The sequence below is a fragment of the Hyaloscypha bicolor genome (assembly GCF_002865645.1).
Source record: "Hyaloscypha bicolor E unplaced genomic scaffold K444scaffold_182, whole genome shotgun sequence".
Lineage (NCBI taxonomy): Eukaryota > Fungi > Ascomycota > Leotiomycetes > Helotiales > Hyaloscyphaceae > Hyaloscypha > Hyaloscypha bicolor.
Window position 1 is genome coordinate 5,328,008 of NW_020194684.1, and position 18,405 is coordinate 5,346,412.

The 18,405-nt window shown below is 48.5% G+C and overlaps 6 protein-coding genes across 6 annotated transcripts; 4 read left to right on the top strand and 2 right to left on the bottom strand.

The window, feature by feature from the left end:
* Positions 1–110: 110 nt before the first annotated feature.
* K444DRAFT_602633 (uncharacterized protein) lies at positions 111–1,424 on the top strand. The gene is made up of 3 exons (XM_024878732.1): positions 111–473; positions 527–776; positions 832–1,424. Exons 1-3 carry the CDS (start codon positions 393–395, stop codon positions 1,269–1,271), a joined length of 771 nt encoding a protein of 256 aa, XP_024728882.1. The 5' UTR covers positions 111–392; the 3' UTR covers positions 1,272–1,424.
* A 2,125-nt stretch (positions 1,425–3,549) lies between these two features.
* K444DRAFT_574876 (uncharacterized protein) lies at positions 3,550–6,233 on the top strand. The gene is made up of 2 exons (XM_024877457.1): positions 3,550–5,019; positions 5,068–6,233. The coding sequence occupies exons 1-2, from the start codon at positions 3,702–3,704 to the stop codon at positions 6,177–6,179; spliced, it is 2,430 nt and encodes an 809-aa protein (XP_024728883.1). The 5' UTR covers positions 3,550–3,701; the 3' UTR covers positions 6,180–6,233.
* A 288-nt stretch (positions 6,234–6,521) lies between these two features.
* On the bottom strand, positions 6,522–8,830 carry K444DRAFT_637209 (uncharacterized protein; the record flags this gene model as incomplete). The annotated part of the gene is made up of 5 exons (XM_024884095.1): positions 6,522–6,720; positions 6,777–7,982; positions 8,327–8,430; positions 8,482–8,697; positions 8,762–8,830. The coding sequence occupies 5 exons, from the start codon at positions 8,828–8,830 to the stop codon at positions 6,522–6,524; spliced, it is 1,794 nt and encodes a 597-aa protein (XP_024728884.1).
* A 1,197-nt stretch (positions 8,831–10,027) lies between these two features.
* On the top strand, positions 10,028–10,390 carry K444DRAFT_637210 (uncharacterized protein; the record flags this gene model as incomplete). The annotated part of the gene is made up of 1 exon (XM_024884096.1): positions 10,028–10,390. The coding sequence occupies one exon, from the start codon at positions 10,028–10,030 to the stop codon at positions 10,388–10,390; it is 363 nt and encodes a 120-aa protein (XP_024728885.1).
* Positions 10,391–11,652: 1,262 nt separating this feature from the next.
* K444DRAFT_621110 (14-3-3 protein) lies at positions 11,653–13,624 on the bottom strand. Its single transcript, XM_024881830.1, has 5 exons — positions 13,336–13,624; positions 13,079–13,165; positions 12,691–12,965; positions 12,524–12,611; positions 11,653–12,475 (listed from the first exon to the last, which is right to left on the bottom strand). Exons 1-5 carry the CDS (start codon positions 13,345–13,347, stop codon positions 12,116–12,118), a joined length of 822 nt encoding a protein of 273 aa, XP_024728886.1. The 5' UTR covers positions 13,348–13,624; the 3' UTR covers positions 11,653–12,115.
* Positions 13,625–14,790: 1,166 nt separating this feature from the next.
* Positions 14,791–18,374, top strand: K444DRAFT_602645 (calcium ATPase). The gene is made up of 4 exons (XM_024878733.1): positions 14,791–15,122; positions 15,189–15,346; positions 15,396–18,034; positions 18,084–18,374. The coding sequence occupies exons 1-4, from the start codon at positions 15,005–15,007 to the stop codon at positions 18,169–18,171; spliced, it is 3,003 nt and encodes a 1,000-aa protein (XP_024728887.1). The 5' UTR covers positions 14,791–15,004; the 3' UTR covers positions 18,172–18,374.
* Positions 18,375–18,405: the final 31 nt, after the last annotated feature.

Genomic DNA, 18,405 nt, shown 5'->3' on the forward strand with positions numbered 1-18,405 from the left:
CCTCTTCAACAATCTAGGGAAAACCGAAGGATGATATTCGTGCCTCTCCGAGGCTAGACTCTAGCTGCAATTTACGACTTTGACATAGGACACGGAGGGTTTCGTGCCGCCTTTTTTGTCCACCGCGAGCCTTGATTCTCACAGCCACTAAAACTGTGGCCGAATAATGATTGGCTCTCGTCGCTGCCGCGAACGAAGTCTCGTGATCTGGACCGAACGGGAAAGTCCCTTTTCGCATACCACTCATCAGCACTAAACCTCAGGGAGGCTGAGAGGACCGGCCTTTGGAATTGTTTAAAGGGAAGCAATGCTGCTCTCTTCAAATCATGAATTGTACGAAGTCTTTGAATTTGACATCTGAAAGTCCTTTCTACTTCTGACCACTGACCACGATGTCTTCGGCTAATGATCCTCCACTATATACCGACACGCCTCTGGCACTGCTTGCAACCCCCGCTTTTCTGACAGGAAAGGTAGCGATCCCCTAATAAATCATCAACTTATGGACTGGGCTAAACTTTAGAAGAAAGATCCTTTCACCATAGGAGCTTCCCATATGACGCTGAGCCATAATTCCTTGATCCGTGGCTTCAACAGCATCTACCAACAAGCTCCCAGGATCTCAGCGTCCGATTACAAGGATTTCACTGGGTATTGCCTAGCGTGGCATAGATGTATAGAGCAGCATCATATGCACGAGGAAGTCAACTACTTCCAGGAAATTGAGAGAGTCACAGGCCAGAAAGGAGTAATGGATGGAGAAGTGGAGCAACATGGTACGAGAAACTAAGTCATGAGAACAGTACGGAATTCCACTGACATTTCATACAGCGGCCTTCCACGCAGGTTTGAAAACTTTCAAGGACTACTTGTCGAGTCTCAAAACCCCCACATCAGATTTCAAGCCCAAGAGGCTGCTGGAGATCATGGACTTGTTCTCAGAACCTCTGTACACTCATCTTGCGGCCGAACCACAAGCTTTGCTTGCTCTGTCCCGCTTTGCATCCCCTGACAGGGAATTTGACCTCGTCAAGATCGAGCATGAGCAAGGGAAGAAAGCAGTCACATTGGACTTTGCTCTAAATACTCTCCCGATTTTCATGAACAACATGGAGATGGTCGAATTTGAGGGAGGCATGTGGAAGAGACATCCGGCCATCCCTTCGGTGGTCAGATGGATCATGAAGGTTGTGATTCCGCTGTGGAATTGGAGAATTTGGAGGTTTATGAGTTGTGATAGTGATGGGAGGAGGAAGCGAATGGTTGCGTAGGAATATGGGGAGAGGGGGAATGCTCACAAGAGTGTTCACAATGGAACGTTTTGTGCTAAATTTCTGATTTACGTTTAATTTTAGCTTCATTGATGGGTATCTGGAGAGAAAAACCGATCTGCAGACAGCTAAAGCTGAACATTGTTAACCCTGTACTTTTTACATATTCCTAGCTTTGTGTGCCCGTTGACTCCAAGTGAACACTCAATGATCAGCACCAAGTAAGAGCTCGCGCCTTTGCTCTGCGTACACCTTAATACAAGCGCAATTTCTCAACCACCACACATTCAAAATAAGTCTAATTAATTATTATATTACTCTCTTGCATTATAGGCATCTAAAATCGTAATTTAATATACAGTTTGCATTCCCTTGCAATTAATAACGTCCTCAAGCTTGCAAGTAATGCAATGCGTCAAATATCGCCAATCCTCAGGCTTTACCTCCTTCCATAGCTCCCGTAGTACTTCCTTCATATCCTCCTTTGATGTGGGTATATTATCAAGCTTGGTAATCTCGTGCTTCATCCATCGCCAGATCTTCTCAATGGGATTGAGATCAGGGGATGAAGGGGGCCAGTCAAATCCTCTGATCCCGTGATTTAGTCGCCAAAGTCTTGCTGCTCCCATATGCACCTTTGCTCTATCTTCCATAAATATAAACTTCTCTTGTTGAGCCGGGCTCAAAGAAGTATAATGAGGCCCAATAATAGCTTCCAGAACTTGATTCGTATAAGCCGTACTACAGATTCCCTTCTTTCCAGGCTCCTTCTCAAGGAAAATCAATTCTGACTTCCAATCCCATCCAATTGCTGCCCAAACCATTACGCTTACTCTTCCACTTCGATATACGGACTGAATACAATCCTGGCAATTCTTCTCCTCAGGTCGACGCGTAACATACATCTTTCCTCTTTTTCCAGTCTCAAAGGTAGCCTCGTCAGACCAGGCAACATGCTTCCAGAGGCCCTCAACGCTAGCCCATCGATATTTCAAAGCAAACGCGAGTCTCTTTGCAGCTTGCTTCTTGGAAATAAAGGGACGGCGGCAAGCAACGCAACGGCGATATCCAATAGCTTTAAGAGAGCGTCGGAGGGTGGTGGTTTTGCATTTAAGCTTGCATTCCTGGACAAGACGCGCGTAAGAGAGGCGTCGGTTATGCCAGCTCGCAGAGACAAATCGAATAACGCGTTGCAAGTCGGCTGGTTTCAAGATCTTCTTCTTTGTTGCTTTGCCCTTCCTTTGACGTCTGGAGCTCTTTGCTTTAATGATTTTTTGAAGGGTGGAACGCGTAATGAGAGGCTTGCCATCGCGTATACCGCATAGTTTCTGAATTTGACCATAGCTTTTGCCGTCTGCGCGCCATGCTCTGATTTTGGACCGTTCAGGAGTCTTCCATTCCATTCCTGGCTGGTGCTCACGTACAGCAGGCGACGAGAGTAATGAGTTATCCATTTTGATGCATTTTATGAGTATATTGAGACGCGTGGTTGAAAATTAATGGGGGGTGGTTGTGGTAATCTCGCTTACACGGGGTGTACGCGGAGCAAAGGCGCGAGCTCTTACATCCGGAAAAATCGAAAAGTCAGCATTCTCTGATCAAACTATTTCTCACAATCAATTCGGACAAATGCCTGATAATGATATATCAGCAGCAAGGAAATTGAGTTTTCAACCAGTTACACGAAATTGCGGGGTCTGGCGCGCATGGAAGAGGCTGCGGGCTCGTGCTACAGTAGACAGGAAAAGCGGCACTCATTTTCAATGTCCCTTGTCTAAGTCAGACATTTAGCTACACGTTGGAATAGAGGCTTAAGGAAATAAGCAATTGAGGATTTCTATGATGTTTAAAAATGTAAGATTTAAATGAACCATGGCTCAAGGGCACATTCTATGGGGGAATACCTAAAACGATCCGATTTAACCGGGGACAATCAATACTGCTTTTTCTATCCATTACGAGGCGGGGTTCATTTAAGCACATGGAAGACATGCCTCTTCGTCACCTGATTCATTCATCGAAATCTCGTACAATAGTAAAAAATGCCCAAGACAACTCACACAGCACAAAATATATTCCAACAACGGCTGCAACGTTGCGAAAGAGGTTTTTGTTGGTTCTATTTTCAAGTCCGAAGACTATCCCGGATCCCTGCAAGTCGAGCAACCGAGGCCAAATCAGCCAATCGGAGAGTTTTATTTCCAACGTGAATTCCATGTACGAGTACCTCGACGTCCCGTGCCGCGGCCCCGTGAGTCCTTTAACACTCCGTTTGCAGTTCATATCTGCCTTCAAGTTCACTTTCCACTGTGTAGGACGGATTTCTGCATCTTAGTGCTTTCTTTTCTGTGCAACATGTCGAGGGCTCTTTAAGGGCTGACTCAGTCGTCCCATCATGGGCCTGGGCAGCGTTCTTCTTCTAAGCATTGTATGCCTTCCTCTCTGTTCAAGATGAACTCATTTGCGACCTGGGTTGTACGCAGTCTCTCTCTTCTCAATCTCACCACCCAGCATATGAGCCAGGCGCCTCTGCAGTCTGTGAGCATTACCAGCCACAGCACCTCTTTCCTGGACCATGTCACGCCCATCGATGGCTTTTTTGGGCAAACCTTCTTGAGGGAAAACATTCCATTCATTGATATACCGGACTCGAATATTCAAGAAGTCTATTACTATCGATGGTCTGCCCTTCAACGTCACTTACGGTACACTGTCCCAGGAACTGGATACATCATCACAGAATTTATGCAGCCAGTTGGATATGCACAGGCTCTGAATACCATTGACGCTGCTGCTGGCCACCAGATCGATGAAGCAAGATGGTTCCGGAGCCAAATTTACGATGACGACTACATCCTGGCCTATACCCGAGGCCCAGCAAACAGCACTCAATACACTCACTGGATCCTGGACGCAATGTTCAGGAGGTCTCAAGTCAATGGGGACACGAAGTACACCACCGACCATCTCACAGATATGGCGAGGCTGTGGGGTTACTGGGATTACACATATGACACTGAAGTTGGATTATACTACTTCACGCCGAATTGGGATGCTCAGGAATTCAGTCTTCCAGGTTATATCGTTGCTCCTTCGGGCGGAGACCTTCAGTATAATGGACCCAATACTTATCGACCGAATGTGAATGCATACATGGTTGCAAACTCGCGGGCTATTTCTCTGGTCGCAACGCAGGCTGGATATCCAAAAACTGCTTCAAAGTTCAGCAACATTGCTGACCAGCTGGAACATTCAATTTGCAAGCACTTGTGGGATCCTGATCAAAACTTCTTTGTGGACGTCATTCGACCGAACAATCCAGAATTGACCAAGGTCCAAGGAAGAGAGGAAGTTGGGCTCTTCCCATTCCGCTTCGGAATTGGTCTTGATGCAAAGTATGCCAACCTGTCAGTGCAGCAGCTTTTTGAACCTCAAGGGTTCTTTGCCACTTACGGCCCAACCACTCTCGAACAACGAAACAAGTACTATGCTGGAACAAAACCGGGCGGTGCTTGCTGTTACTGGAACGGACAATCATGGCCATTTTCTACGTCCCATGTCTTGAAATCCCTTGCTACTATCTACCGCAATGGCAGTTCGTCTCTTAGTGCGGAACAGTATGTCCAGTATCTGGGCATATATGCTACGACTCAGCACAAGAATGGCGTCCCATACGTCGCAGAATCTCATTATCCATCTCAAGAAGAATGGAGTGCTGATGGCTCAAATCACAGCGAACACTACCAGCGTGAGTATTCCGAAATAGCCAAGAAGGAGCAAAACTAACACCCGGCAGATTCAACTAACAACGACGATGTCATCACTGGCCTGCTTGGAATAATCCCCCGTTCTGACGACCTCCTCGAGGTCTCTCCAATCGTGCCCCAAAACTGGACTTATTTTGCCATTGAAAATCTACATTATCACGGGCATCTCTTGACCATCCTCTATGACCAGGATGGTTCACGATACGAAGTCGGCCCTGGCCTCACCATCTACTGTGACGGTTCAAAAATCTTCAACTGCAACAGCACGAGCGCTCAAGCCAACCTTCCCCCCTCCCAAACATCAGTTGGCCCCGCCCCCATAAACATAGCCGGCAACCCAATCGGTATCGGCGCTTACCCACTCGCCAACGCAACTTTCACCTTCTTCACTGACTCTCCCTGGAAAGCGATCGACGGCTACCTCTTCTACGACTCCATCCCCGACAACAGATGGACAAACTACCAATCGCCCTCCACCAACGACACCCTACAAATAACATTCGCTCGCCCCCGCAACATCTCGTCCGTCACACTCGCACTGTTTTCCGACGTCGCTCGCGGCGGCGGAATCGACGTCCCTGCTCGTCTTGAGATCTACGGCTCTTCAGGCAGCCTTGCAAATTTATCTGGTGGATGGCTCTTACCGAATGACCGCAACACGTTCTCATTTGAGGAAGTAGAGACACAATTCGTGGGCGTAAAGATGTTTAGAAAGCCTGGAGTCTGGGTCGGGCTCTGCGAGCTGGAAGTTTGGGTTCAGCCGGATCCTACGCCTCGGTACTATGCCGTTGATGCGCTGTTGACGGGTGCCAGCGTGACGACTGATAGAGATTCGGATGCGACGAAGAATTGTGCTGTAGTCGGGTCTTTGGGGAGGGGAAGCGTGGTTGCATTTTCGGGCATCGAGTCTTTGGGTGGCAATGCAACGATTACATTGTCTTATCTGAATGCTGGAAGAACTGCTGCTGTTGAAGTGACGGTCAATCAAGTGTCGAAGGGGAACTTAAACCTTAAAGGGACAGGCGGCAATTACAATTCAGTAGCAATGACTGTGGAGTTGGCTGGTGGGAGGAATTTCATCAGTTTGCTTGGAGGAACTGGGAACATTCGTTACGAGACCCTCGATGTCAAAATGTTGTAAGATAAACTGGAGTGAGTAGAGTCATCCCTACAAATGCATGAGAAATGACGATCTATATAATCGGTGCTCAAGTGTGACATATTTCGGCGTTCAAGTTATTTCATTGGTCAGGTCTCGGATTTTCAAATTCGATTTATTTTCTATTTGAGGGACCGTAAATCGCAAACCATCGTTAACGTGGTGGGCAAGATAAGATCATCCTGTCAACCGACCTAGGAATACAAAGACCGTCGAGCAATGGCAGAGGAGGAATCCTATTGTACATGCAATGCAACCAACCCACTTCCAACCAGCCGTTTATTAGATCTCAAAAGGAAAGGTCGGCATTAAGGAACGGCGCTATCAGTGGAAAGGAGCGAGACCTTGGGCGTTAGGTATCGGGTCGCGGCGCTCTTCATAGTAGTTGCTGTACTTAACTTCTCCTTTGCGAAGGGTGGCTTCGTCAACATCACCTGGTGGATGGCCGTTTTCCAGAGCCTTGCTGGATGCTCTGCCGGTTGGAGTGTTTGTCTTCAGGTATGCAGGCTGAACGGAGATAGGTCTGTTGGGGTCGTCAGTACAATCGCACATAGAGAATTAGCAACAGAGAAAACTTACCCGTTTAGCTCCCGGTCAACTTGCAAAAACTCCTTCATGGCTTCCCTCGTACCTCTCTGCTGCAGATATGTCAAAAAGTAGCTGCTGAGGTCCTTCTTCGTACTCAGGCTCATGCGGCTTTTCTTAATCATATCATCATGAACCTGCTTGATTCTTGTGTAGTGTTCTGCTTCCTTGTCCGCAGACGTTGGTTGGGCGGTCTCAAATTCAAGATATTTCATCCAGAAATGGCGGCTCTGAAGATACCATTGCTGGTTCTTTTGGAAGACTTGACGAGCCTCACTGACTGATCCTTGAATCTTCCACAAAAGGATGGCCCACTCAACGACAAATGCTGCCTTGGCAAAGAAGTCCACTGCCGAGTTATCAATTTGGGCTTTATAAACCTCAATAGCAGCTTCGAGACCGTTTTGGCGGCGCTCCAGGTTTGCCCAAGACACAATGGTCTCAACGTGACCTGGCATGCGATCAAGAATGGCCTGGTGGATGTCCCGGGCGACATCAGCGCGTTCAGACATCTCCTCAAAGTAGGCGTATTGCAAGCGAACTCCGGGACGACTGATTGGCACGTAAAGTGTGCTGGCCCGCTGGTAAATATTTCTGACTTCTTCCTGCTTCCCTTCTTGAGCAGACATCCAACGGGCATAGCGGAACCAGAACTCATCGTAGAATGCGCAGGTCACCAAGCATCTTTCATACAAGAAAACGGCTCTGGTGTAGTCACCCTCGGCCTCCTCGAAATCCAAGTACTTCCTCCAGTTGGCGAGTTGCTGGTGGTCGAGCTCAGTAACGTGGAAGTATGGGCGCTTGATCTCTGACTCGTAGGTCCATCGTTTCGTAGTCTCCGTCTGAGTTCGGGTAAAAGTCTCAAGGTGGAAGTTATCAATCTTGGTCCGGACCTCGCGCTCAATCTCCAACTCGGCTTTAGCCCCCATCTGATACCCAGCACTTTCTACTTCCACATCGGCACGAAATTGAGCAAGTGTCTCCTCAGGCACGAGCTCTGGCAATGGCCGTGCATGTGCAAGCTGTCGGAATCTTTCGAAATAGCGAGCATATTGGTGCATTGGAATCTTAACAACCCGACTGAGGATAGCAAAAATCCTGTCGTGGGATTCCAGGCGGTCTTCAAACTCGAGATACTTGTCCCAGAAAGGGTGAGCAAGGAAGTCTAAACCAACAGAAGCAGCCCCACGCTCGAAAAGTCTATGACAGGGTGTTAGCCTGGCCTTCAGAGGTGAGAAGAAGGGAGTGCAAAGGTGGCAAGGTGTGCAAATACGGGAAGGGCAGTGTGCTTGAACTAATGGTCCTCAAATTCCATCCGCGCCGAACAAGTGTGCAGAGTGAGACGATGTAAAAGCGAACGTGTGATAGTAGAAGAAAATATCCTGATCATGTGGGTGAGAAAGTATCAAATAGGGAGCAGCTTGTGTTGGCAATTCTCACCGTCTGCGACCCAGTGATTGTCTCAGTATAGTACGTATCCACGAAGATCGCATTCGTCGCAGTTGTCTGTGTTAAAGGGAAGGAAAGAGTCCAGTAATACTTACTCTCTGATCACGTCTGGATCATGACTGGTTTCGACTTTGAAAGAGCAATAGTCAGTCCACAAATCCACCGAGGTTGTTATGCTGGCGACGCCTCGTTCGAAAACCTAATCACGAGTCAGAACTCTGGCTCGGCGCGTGCGATCTTGTAGCCTTACCATCTCGGCCGCTTCAGTGCCGGCAATGGAGAATTCGAGGTCGGCATATTTCTTCCAATATCCAAACAGAAGAGGGAACTTCGCAAGAAAGCGGTCGTACGCGTCTCGGGTGGTTGCGATAGCTTGTGGACTGGAGTTTCGATTTAGGCCGCCCTCGAGGGTCTCAGCCGCGCGAACGAGCTTCTCCCAGTTCTCAAAGTTGTCAGAGTCTTCGAGCTAAGCGCCAGGAAAGTCAGCTTCGGCGCGAGTAGATCGTGGGCGCGCATGCAGTATCACTTACAACCTCAGCGTTGAGCTTCTTGATCTCCGCCGACTCTTCATCGGTCCCTCCGTAGTTGAAGTCACTCATTGTGGTCGGAAGAGTGGGTTTGCTGGGGTTCGGACGTGTTGGTGGTCGTGTGTACAGTTCAATTCTCGCGCAAGGAAGTGCGGGAGAGGTGATAGCTTTTAATATCGAGGTTCTGCAACGACATCAACAGCCGGCTAAAGAGTAAGGAGATGTGGTCCAAGGGAGGAGGATGGAAAGACTCAATCGGCTTTGCTTTCAGCCTCAGATGCGAAAGTTTAAGCGAGCGCTAACTTCATGGAGTGGTGGGGCCTAACTCGAAGAGGGGTAGCGGATTTCGAAGACGAACTTGAGCTTTTCCAGCCGTTTTAGTTTTCTTCTTCTTCCAACATAGGCTGGTGATGAACGATACCAAGTATCAAACAAAATAGGAAGAGAATGAACGCTCCTCGGGGCATGATCTCAAAAGACTAATTTCTGAAGCCTCACATCATCCTGTGGCGCAGCCAGGGACAAGTTTTTCATTGCTTTATGCATTCACTCTTTAATTTTGCTACGGCCAAGCAGCCTCGAATCCACATTTCTGCATCGTGTTCTCAAATTAATAACCTCCTGTCACTTCTCTCATCGCCCTATCCTGCAATAGCCAGTCCTTAGTGTCGTTCATACTATATTCATTTATCAATGCCTGGGAGACGGCACGATCCAAATGCTGGCATGCTGCCGCAAAAACCACCACTTTGTTTGCAATTTTGGCTTTGTACTTGGTCTAATAATTAGAACGACGCAGCTCAGTTGAACGCCAGTCCTTCTACAAACAGAAGCTTCGGAAAACACGACTACCAGATATCTCGACCTGCCGCCGAAGATAACGACGCCCCTCAGCCAGACACTCCCTTCATGATCCTCTATTTTCAGGGACTGAATCTAGCTACCCTTTCCCAATCATCGACCACCCAGCAGTCCCGGCTAGACCCTTCAGCGAGGCCCCTAGGGTAGATTAATTTCAAATATTTGTCTAATATTCTTCTTCCCGTTTGAATCCAAATTTTTATCTTGAACCCGAACTTCCCTCGACATCACATGCTGGCTGGGCCTTATTTCGAAACAAAGAGCATTCGACATGTCACAAAAATCATTCCTTAAAGTCCCCAAGATCCATTTGTGCTCCCTCATTTTCATTTCCCTTTCGACTCATTGTAGAGAGCAATCAACGCTTTGTCATTCTTCAATGGCAAGGCACCCCTACATCCAGAAGTCATGAAGCCTGCCATTTTCGGCCCAAGTTGCCAAGTTCCAACGGACGAGAAGCTTTACCAGCCGCCCCTCCTCGGCCACAACTCCATGAACGTCTCCTGTCACCAAGAGAAGGCCAGACGAAAGATGGCGGAGAAGGAGGAGGAGAAGGAGGAGAAGGAGGACGTCGATGATGAAACTGCATTGAAGGATCAGCAAGCGCAGACGGGAAAGAACGGAAAGGTTCAGGAGATCAACAGAAAGTCGGAGAAGGCAATCGCCGATTCTGAGAGTATCGGCAGCAGGCTAGAGGAAGGAAAGAGGGGCACGGAGAAGAGTATATGCAAGGGACGAAAGGAGACTGCCAAGGGAAAGGAACAATCCTGATTGCATATCACTTTCCTGTATCATTGCTTCTTGATTTCACATTGAGGTCTCGGACCATACAGGCTCTTGATTGCACAATCAGTTCCAGATCACAGGTCTACAGAATCTATGAACATTACTGCCAGATAGTAATGTGATAATTAGTTCTCAGACTTTGTAAAGGAGAGACATGAGTAAAATGCCAAGACTGCACGTGATAGCATTCCAACACCTTCAATCGCACCCCCTCATGAAAGAAAAATAATCATCTTCCTCTACCCCAAAGATTGCTCAATTCCCATTCTCTCTGGAATATTCCTAAGTTTGGTCACAAGAAAGAGCTTGGGGTCCGGCCCGCGACCCAATCTAGTAATCCCCCGATCCCTCGTGACCCTCCGAGACACCAGGCCCATTATCGCATGATTTCACCACGTACCAAGGAACCAAGACAAAATTGCCACCCCGTTCCTTCATAAATCACTCGCCCTCCCCATCGAGATGCTCGAACTTCAATAAGATCTGTTGATCGAGGTTGCGACCATGACGCTCCCAAAGCCCAAATCTCCAGCCCGTATTGAAGTCTGGCGGCACGAAGTATCGGCCTCGACAGCCTCCTTTACACCAAGTGAGAGTGCATACCTCGCGCCTCCTATTCGGCAGCCGTCATTTTGGAAGAAGATTTTGAGGCGAGACTCAAATTCCTCAGGCTCGGGCAGTGCTTCAAAATCGAGAAATCAAGATTATGGGAAGGACAGCGTGAAAACGGAGATGTACGAGCCTGGGGAGAAAGAGGCTGATGACAGGCTGAGGGTTCCAGAGCAGGAGGTAGAGCTTGGAAGAGACAGTAGTATGGAGATTGGGAGCGGAGAGAGTGAGCTTGGCGGGTTGAGGGAGAGAAGGGAGAGATTAGAGAGGGCGGCCAAGCTCCTGAATTGGGGTGGAAAGGACAAGGAGGATAAGGATCGAAAGGAGGCTGGTGGATGACCATTTTGGAGCATCTAGGAAAACTTTGGAGAAAGAAGAGAAGACCCTTTCTCACAGCGCAAGCCGATTTGGTGGGATCCGGGAAAAGGAAAGCGGCTTAAAACATGGCGGAGTTTAGGATTTTAGGTTGATGATGTTTAAGCAAGCGTTGTCTTGGATCACCAACCAATTCTTGGGATTTCAGAGTGGGTTATGTTCACGGGTGAGTTTTGGATAGGTGCGGAGTGAATTCATCGACCCTAGCAAGCTACTAGAAAGCAACGCGCAGAGGTTTAAGAGGCTTCGCTATGACAACGCAAGGGGGATGTAGAAATCCGAGGGATATCTAGAGGAGAAGCACACCTCGAGTGAGACAACGAAAGCTCATCGCAAGTAGAGAGACTAAGAGTACCCTTTGACGAAATCATCTCCCTAAGCTATGTGCCGTTGAGGCTCTTTGTGAAGAAATGCATTCCAGGATCAGAGACGCCCGCTTCAGAAGCTCTTGAAGGCCCCATCCGCAAAACGCGCCCATGACGTGAGAAAGACCGCAGGGAAAGAAGACATCGCAACCAGAAAGGAAAACATGATCATCAAGTTCGCAGGATGGTGTATTCGCAAATCAACCGAGTTCGCAAAGCCGCACTCGTTCTGCTTTTTCATATCAACTCCCATCCCCTACCCATGCTGCAATCACTCCACCTGCAAGCCAGGTATACCAGCCACTCCAGCAAGATCAAGAAGCATATGAAAACGAGACGAGGAGATCCGAGAGTGAGAAATCTAAGATTCGGTAGCAGGCGCAGCTTCGCTCTTTGGCTCCTCGGTCTTCTCGGGTTCAGCGGCCTTCTCAGTCTCCTTAGCTGGCTCGGCTGCTGCAGCCTCGGGCTCGCCGCTATCTGAGGAGGTCCACAACGTAAGGTTGTCTCGGAGAAGTTGCATGATGAGCGTGCTGTCACGGTATGACTCCTCAGACAGAGAATCGAGCTCGGCAATAGCGTCATCGAAGGCCTGCTTGGCAAGGTGGCATGCGCGATCGGGGGAGTTCAAGATCTCGTAGTAGAAGACAGAGAAGTTGAGGGCCAGGCCAAGACGAATGGGGTGGGTTGGGGTGAGCTCGGTTTGCGCAACATCGGTAGCATTCTGTGTAAGTATTAGCAGCGGCCAAATAATGATTGCAACCGCGCATACCTTGTAGGCCTCGTGGGCAGCTGTTGCAGCAACCTTGCGCTTCTCACCAGAAGCAAACTCAGCCAGGTAGCGGTGATAGTCACCCTTCCTATATTTGAAACCCCTGTCAGCAAAGGCGCACTCTGACGAATTGCGGCGTGGATCCATTGTCACTGATAAAGACATACATCTTGTGATAGAAGACTTTGGACTCTCCAGATTCGGCCTTGGGGATCAACGACTCATCCAAAACATCAAGAACATCTTGGCAGACTTTCTCAAGTTCGGTCTCGATCTTTTGGCGGTAATCACGGATGGTCGAAACGTGCTTGTCGGTACCCTTAGACTCTTCCTTCTGCTCGATCGAGGAGATAATGCGCCAGGAAGCACGTCGAGTGCCGACAACATTCTTGTAGGCAACGGACAGAAGGTTTCTCTCGTCAACTGTGAGCTCTCCACCCAACTGTGTCACAAGTCATCAGTTATGAGCCTCATCGGGGACAAGCAGTGGAGATAAAGGGCAAGATTTGACTCCCACCGACTGCCAGCATTGCAGATGGAGGGTATCTTGCGTACCTTGGCAACCTCCTTCATGTATGTAACCATCTCATCATATCTCTCGGCCTGTTCGCAAAGCCTCGCGAGGAAGGTCTTGGACTCACGCTATAGAGTAATAAACATTTTAGCATATTGCTCGGTAGAGATGGTGCGCGGGTAGAGGGACCATCGCGACCATCACGACGCGGTCGATAAGGGTGGTGAGGGATGGAGGGGAACCAAATTACGGACGCAAAGTGACGCGGGTGCGCGGGTGCAATGGAGGGGGAACTTACTTCGGTCGTCATCTTCAAGTTGTTCAAGACTTGCTTGCAGTGGTACGGTGCGGGTGGAAAGGGAAGGAATCTTCAGATCGAAACCGGTTGTTGTCGCGAGGAAAGGTTGGATACGGTCGTGCTTGTGTTGAATATCGACAGCCGGACTGTCTTGGGGGAGCGATTTTGAGGCTAGTGCCGCTAAGCCGAATTCGGCTTGCGCCGACTGTCGCTCACCAAAATGTCAAAAGTGAACGAATATTACCAACGGTGAACAAAGGAGTCTAAACAAATTTTCTTATTAGTTTCGTCAGAAATAAAGCGGTTTGAGTGCATCTACATCTACAGAGAACAGTAGCCTCACGAGGTTGATATCTGAGGTTGGGACCACTGGGTTGCACATCTTCCCATCTTGTCACTGCTGGTTGCATTTGGGGCTCCAGATCAAGGATATAAAAGCAGGTTTGCAATTAGTTACAGTAAAAATCACTAGTGGGTACCGTCACAATCACATTACCAGCTCCGCAACTTTAAGGTCATCTGACTGGAAGACTGCTCGTTTTCTGGTGATCTCAAGTAACCCTTTCCTGAGCCGTGAATGGTTGCTTAGTTCCACAAGAACCCTCCCTTATCATTGCTACTTGACGATTCTGCCTTGTGGTTCGCAGGGGGCGTTGCATGTGCTGGCAGAGCCGCTGGCCAATGAAGCCACATGCAAATCACTCGCCCAACAAACGGGCAGGGAACATCTCTCAGGTGTCACAGAGGCAAGGGGACGAGCGGTCATCCAGCCTTTTCGCCACGTCTTCTGTCTTCCTAGAAGAGAGTCTCTCATATCATGTGACCAAGTTCAGAGAGACGGCGCCTCTGACACCGGGTTCGTGTCCACCTCATCTCTACTCAGGGAGGAAAGAAGTGTAGGGGCCATAGAGCCGGTTGTCTGGTAGTGTCATGATGCTGTAATCCTACTCAAAAACGAAGCAATCCCATTGTTGGACCTTGTGCAATAGGCAAGGGACGGATTAAATAGCTTTGAAGTATGACATCGACCCAGCACAATGTGATATGAACCAAATGGCATCAATGAGGGGTACTTAGAGACACGGAAGTTGGATGTCTTGGAAATCCGGATATTAATCATTTGTTTTGGCTGATGTCTGCCTGCTGGTTGGCCGCCATCGCCAGCTGTGGAGCGGGCCAGCAGATAGGTACTGTACCGATAAGTACAAGCAACAAGGATTGGAGAGGCTCGCTCATCAAATGGTGGTGAGTTAGAACATCGAATTCTGAAAACTTCGAGGATATGCATCATCGACTTCACAATGCGATCATGGACCTGAGAGTCGTGGCTGTAAAGCATACTCGCAAGTCTGCGGGCACGTTGTGGGTTGCTTGGCCAGAGCTTTCTCTTGGAGCTCGCCGAGGTACCAATGAAAATGTGGAACTGCCTCATAAAATAGAGGACACCTGTAGATTTTAAGTTAGTGGAGGCAACTTACCAAGCACCTTTACCTCAACAACCACTTTTCTTCGCTTCTCGCAGACGGTGTCTTTCCTCGTCTTCTTTACACGGTGTTCATATTCTTGCGACATAGTTGTAGAGGCATTTTGCCATACATGAACAGTCCAACATAAACAGTTTGGCCGAAGACACGGTACAAGGAACGAAGGACATCTACCCCACGTCAACATGGAGAACGCGCACGCACAATCTACCTCGGAGGTCCTGAAGTTCTTTTCAGTATCCGAGACCCAGGGTCTCACCGAGTCGCAAGTCCAAGCATCCCGAGGAAAATATGGCCGAAATGGTGAGCAGTACCTTTTTGTTCCCTTTCGCGCCGCGCCAAATAGAGAAAAAGCTAACGGTCCTATAGCAATCGCAGAAGATCCTCCTACTCCTCTTTGGGAGCTGATTCTTGAACAGTTCAAGGATCAGCTGGTTATCATCCTCCTCGGTTCAGCTGCTGTGTCTTTCGTCCTGGCACTTTTCGAAGAGGATGGTGGCTGGACAGCTTTTGTTGACCCGGCAGTTGTAAGTTGTATCTGTAATGCTAAATGTGAGCAATTCTAACAATCAGCAGATTCTCACAATCTTAATTCTTAATGCCATCGTTGGTGTATCACAAGAAAGCAGTGCAGAGAAGGCAATTGCGGCCCTCCAAGAATATTCCGCAAACGAAGCCAAGGTTATTCGAGATGGTCATGTTTCAAAAATTCGAGCGGAGCAGTTAGTTCCAGGGGACATAATTTCGATTGCTGTGGGAGACAGAATTCCGGCAGATTGCAGGGTTCTTACAATTCAAAGCAATAGCTTCGCGGTTGACCAAGCCATCCTTACCGGAGAGAGCGAGAGTGTTGGGAAGGACACGGCTACCGTCAAAGATCTGAAGGCCGTGAAGCAGGATCAGATCAACATCCTTTTCTCTGGAACGACAGTTGTCACCGGTCACGCTACCGCCATTGTGGTCCTTACAGGATCCTCCACGGCTATCGGAGATATCCACGAGAGCATTGTTGCCCAGATTTCGGAGCCTACCCCCTTGAAGCAAAAGCTCAACGACTTTGGAGACACTTTGGCCAAGGTCATTTCGGTCATCTGTATCATTGTTTGGCTTATCAACATTCCGCATTTCAATGACCCATCTCACGGAAGTTGGACAAAGGGAGCTATTTACTATCTCAAGATTGCCGTTTCACTTGGAGTAGCGGCTATTCCAGAAGGATTAGCTGTTGTCATCACAACATGCCTGGCTCTTGGAACAAGAAAGATGGCTGCCAAGAATGCCGTGGTAAGAAGTCTGCCTTCTGTTGAGACACTTGGTAGCTGCAGTGTTATTTGCTCCGACAAGACTGGCACTTTGACCACCAACCAGATGAGCGTCAACAAGATCGTATTCATCAATGAAGCTGGGATTGACCTCGAGGAGCTGGACGTCGAAGGAACGACGTTTGCTCCTCAGGGAAGCATTAAATCCAAAGGCTCGGTTGTCACAGATGTAGCTAAAAGCTCAGAGACCATTTTCCAAATGGCTGAAGTTGCGGCGTTGTGTAACGATGCTCAATTAGCCTTCGATCCAAAGTCTGGACACTATTCAAACGTTGGAGAGCCTACCGAAGGAGCTCTGCGTGTCCTGGTTGAAAAGATTGGAACCAAGGATATAGCTCAAAATCAGCGAAGAGCCAGCGTTACAACCCAGGACACCCTCCATCTCGCCAGTTCTTGGTATGAGGAGAGGAGTCCCAGATTAGCAACCTACGAGTTTTCTAGAGATAGAAAGAGCATGTCAGTTCTTGTGGGTGACAAGAAGCAGCAGAGACTACTTGTCAAAGGAGCACCAGAATCAATCATCGACCGATGTACTCAGACGATTGTAGGAGCCAACGGAAAGAAGGTGCCCATGTCGAAAAATCTGTCAGACATTTTGCTCAGAGAAGTCGTAGACTATGGGAACAGAGGACTGCGAGTGATCGCTCTCGCCAGTGTCGAGGATGTCACCTCGAACCCTCTTCTCAAGAAGGCTAAGACGACGAAAGAATATCTAGACCTTGAGCAAAACCTTACATTCCTTGGTCTTGTTGGCATGCTCGATCCTCCCCGTCCTGAGGTTGCTGGATCGATCCGAAAGTGCAAGGAAGCTGGTATCCGTGTCATTGTGATTACCGGCGACAATCGCAACACGGCGGAGACCATATGCAGGCAGATTGGCGTCTTTGGCGAGTACGAGGATTTGGAGGGCAAGAGCTATACCGGACGCGAATTCGACAATCTCACTGAGAGCGAGCAGTTGGAGGCAGCAAAAAGGGCTTCTCTCTTCTCTCGAGTTGAACCGAGCCACAAGTCGAGGCTCGTTGATCTCCTTCAATCAGCTGGAGAAGTGGTGGCAATGACTGGCGACGGCGTTAACGATGCACCAGCTTTGAAGAAAGCTGATATTGGTGTTGCCATGGGATCCGGAACCGATGTCTCCAAGCTGGCCTCTGATATGGTTCTTGCTGATGACAACTTCGCTACCATTGAAGTCGCCATCGAGGAAGGTCGCTCCATTTACAACAATACACAGCAATTTATCAGATATCTCATTTCGTCCAACATCGGCGAAGTCGTTTCGATCTTCTTGACTGCCGCCGTTGGCATGCCAGAAGCTCTGATTCCCGTCCAGCTTCTCTGGGTCAATCTTGTCACCGATGGTCTTCCCGCCACAGCTTTATCTTTCAATCCTCCCGATCATGATATTATGAGAAGACAACCAAGAAAGAGGGATGAGCCACTCATTGGCGGCTGGCTCTTTTTCCGCTACATGGTCATCGGAATCTACGTTGGTCTTGCTACTGTCGCTGGATACGCTTGGTGGTTCATGTACAATCCGGAGGGACCCCAAATCACCTTCTGGCAATTGTCACATTTCCATCGATGCTCCACCCAGTTCCCAGAGATTGGCTGCCAGATGTTCTCCGATGACATGGCAAAGGCGGCTTCTACTGTCTCACTATCCATCCTGGTTGTCATTGAGATGCTGAACGCTATGAATGCACTTTCTTCAAGCGAGTCCCTTCTCACGCTCCCATTATGGGACAACATGATGCTGGTGTATGCCATTACTCTGTCGATGGCTTTGCACTTTGCTCTGCTTTACACCCCCTTTTTACAAACTCTGTTCTCAATTCTCCCTCTGAATTGGAATGAGTGGCAAGCAGTGCTTATAATTAGCGCTCCTGTCATGTAAGTTCATGGTTCTTCATATGTCCGGATATTTGCTAACATGTTGTAGTCTCATTGATGAAGCTCTCAAGTTCGTTGAGAGACAATTGTTCATGCAGAAGACTGCGGTGATCGAGCCAAGAGCAAAGAAGGAGTAAACAAGCATACATGGCTGCGGTCCACTTAAAGCTGTACATTAGTAGACAGTAGATATTAGAACCAGACCGATGTACTTTAGCATTTTCATCAAGTTGGAGTTATGGCTCTGCATATATGTGCTCCAAGAAATTTCGCTGATATGAAGCTGGAGATGCTACTCAGGTGCAGTAAACCCTAGAAAGCTATAATTTGCATTCTATATCGTATGCCCATGTTTGATATGACGGGCGGAG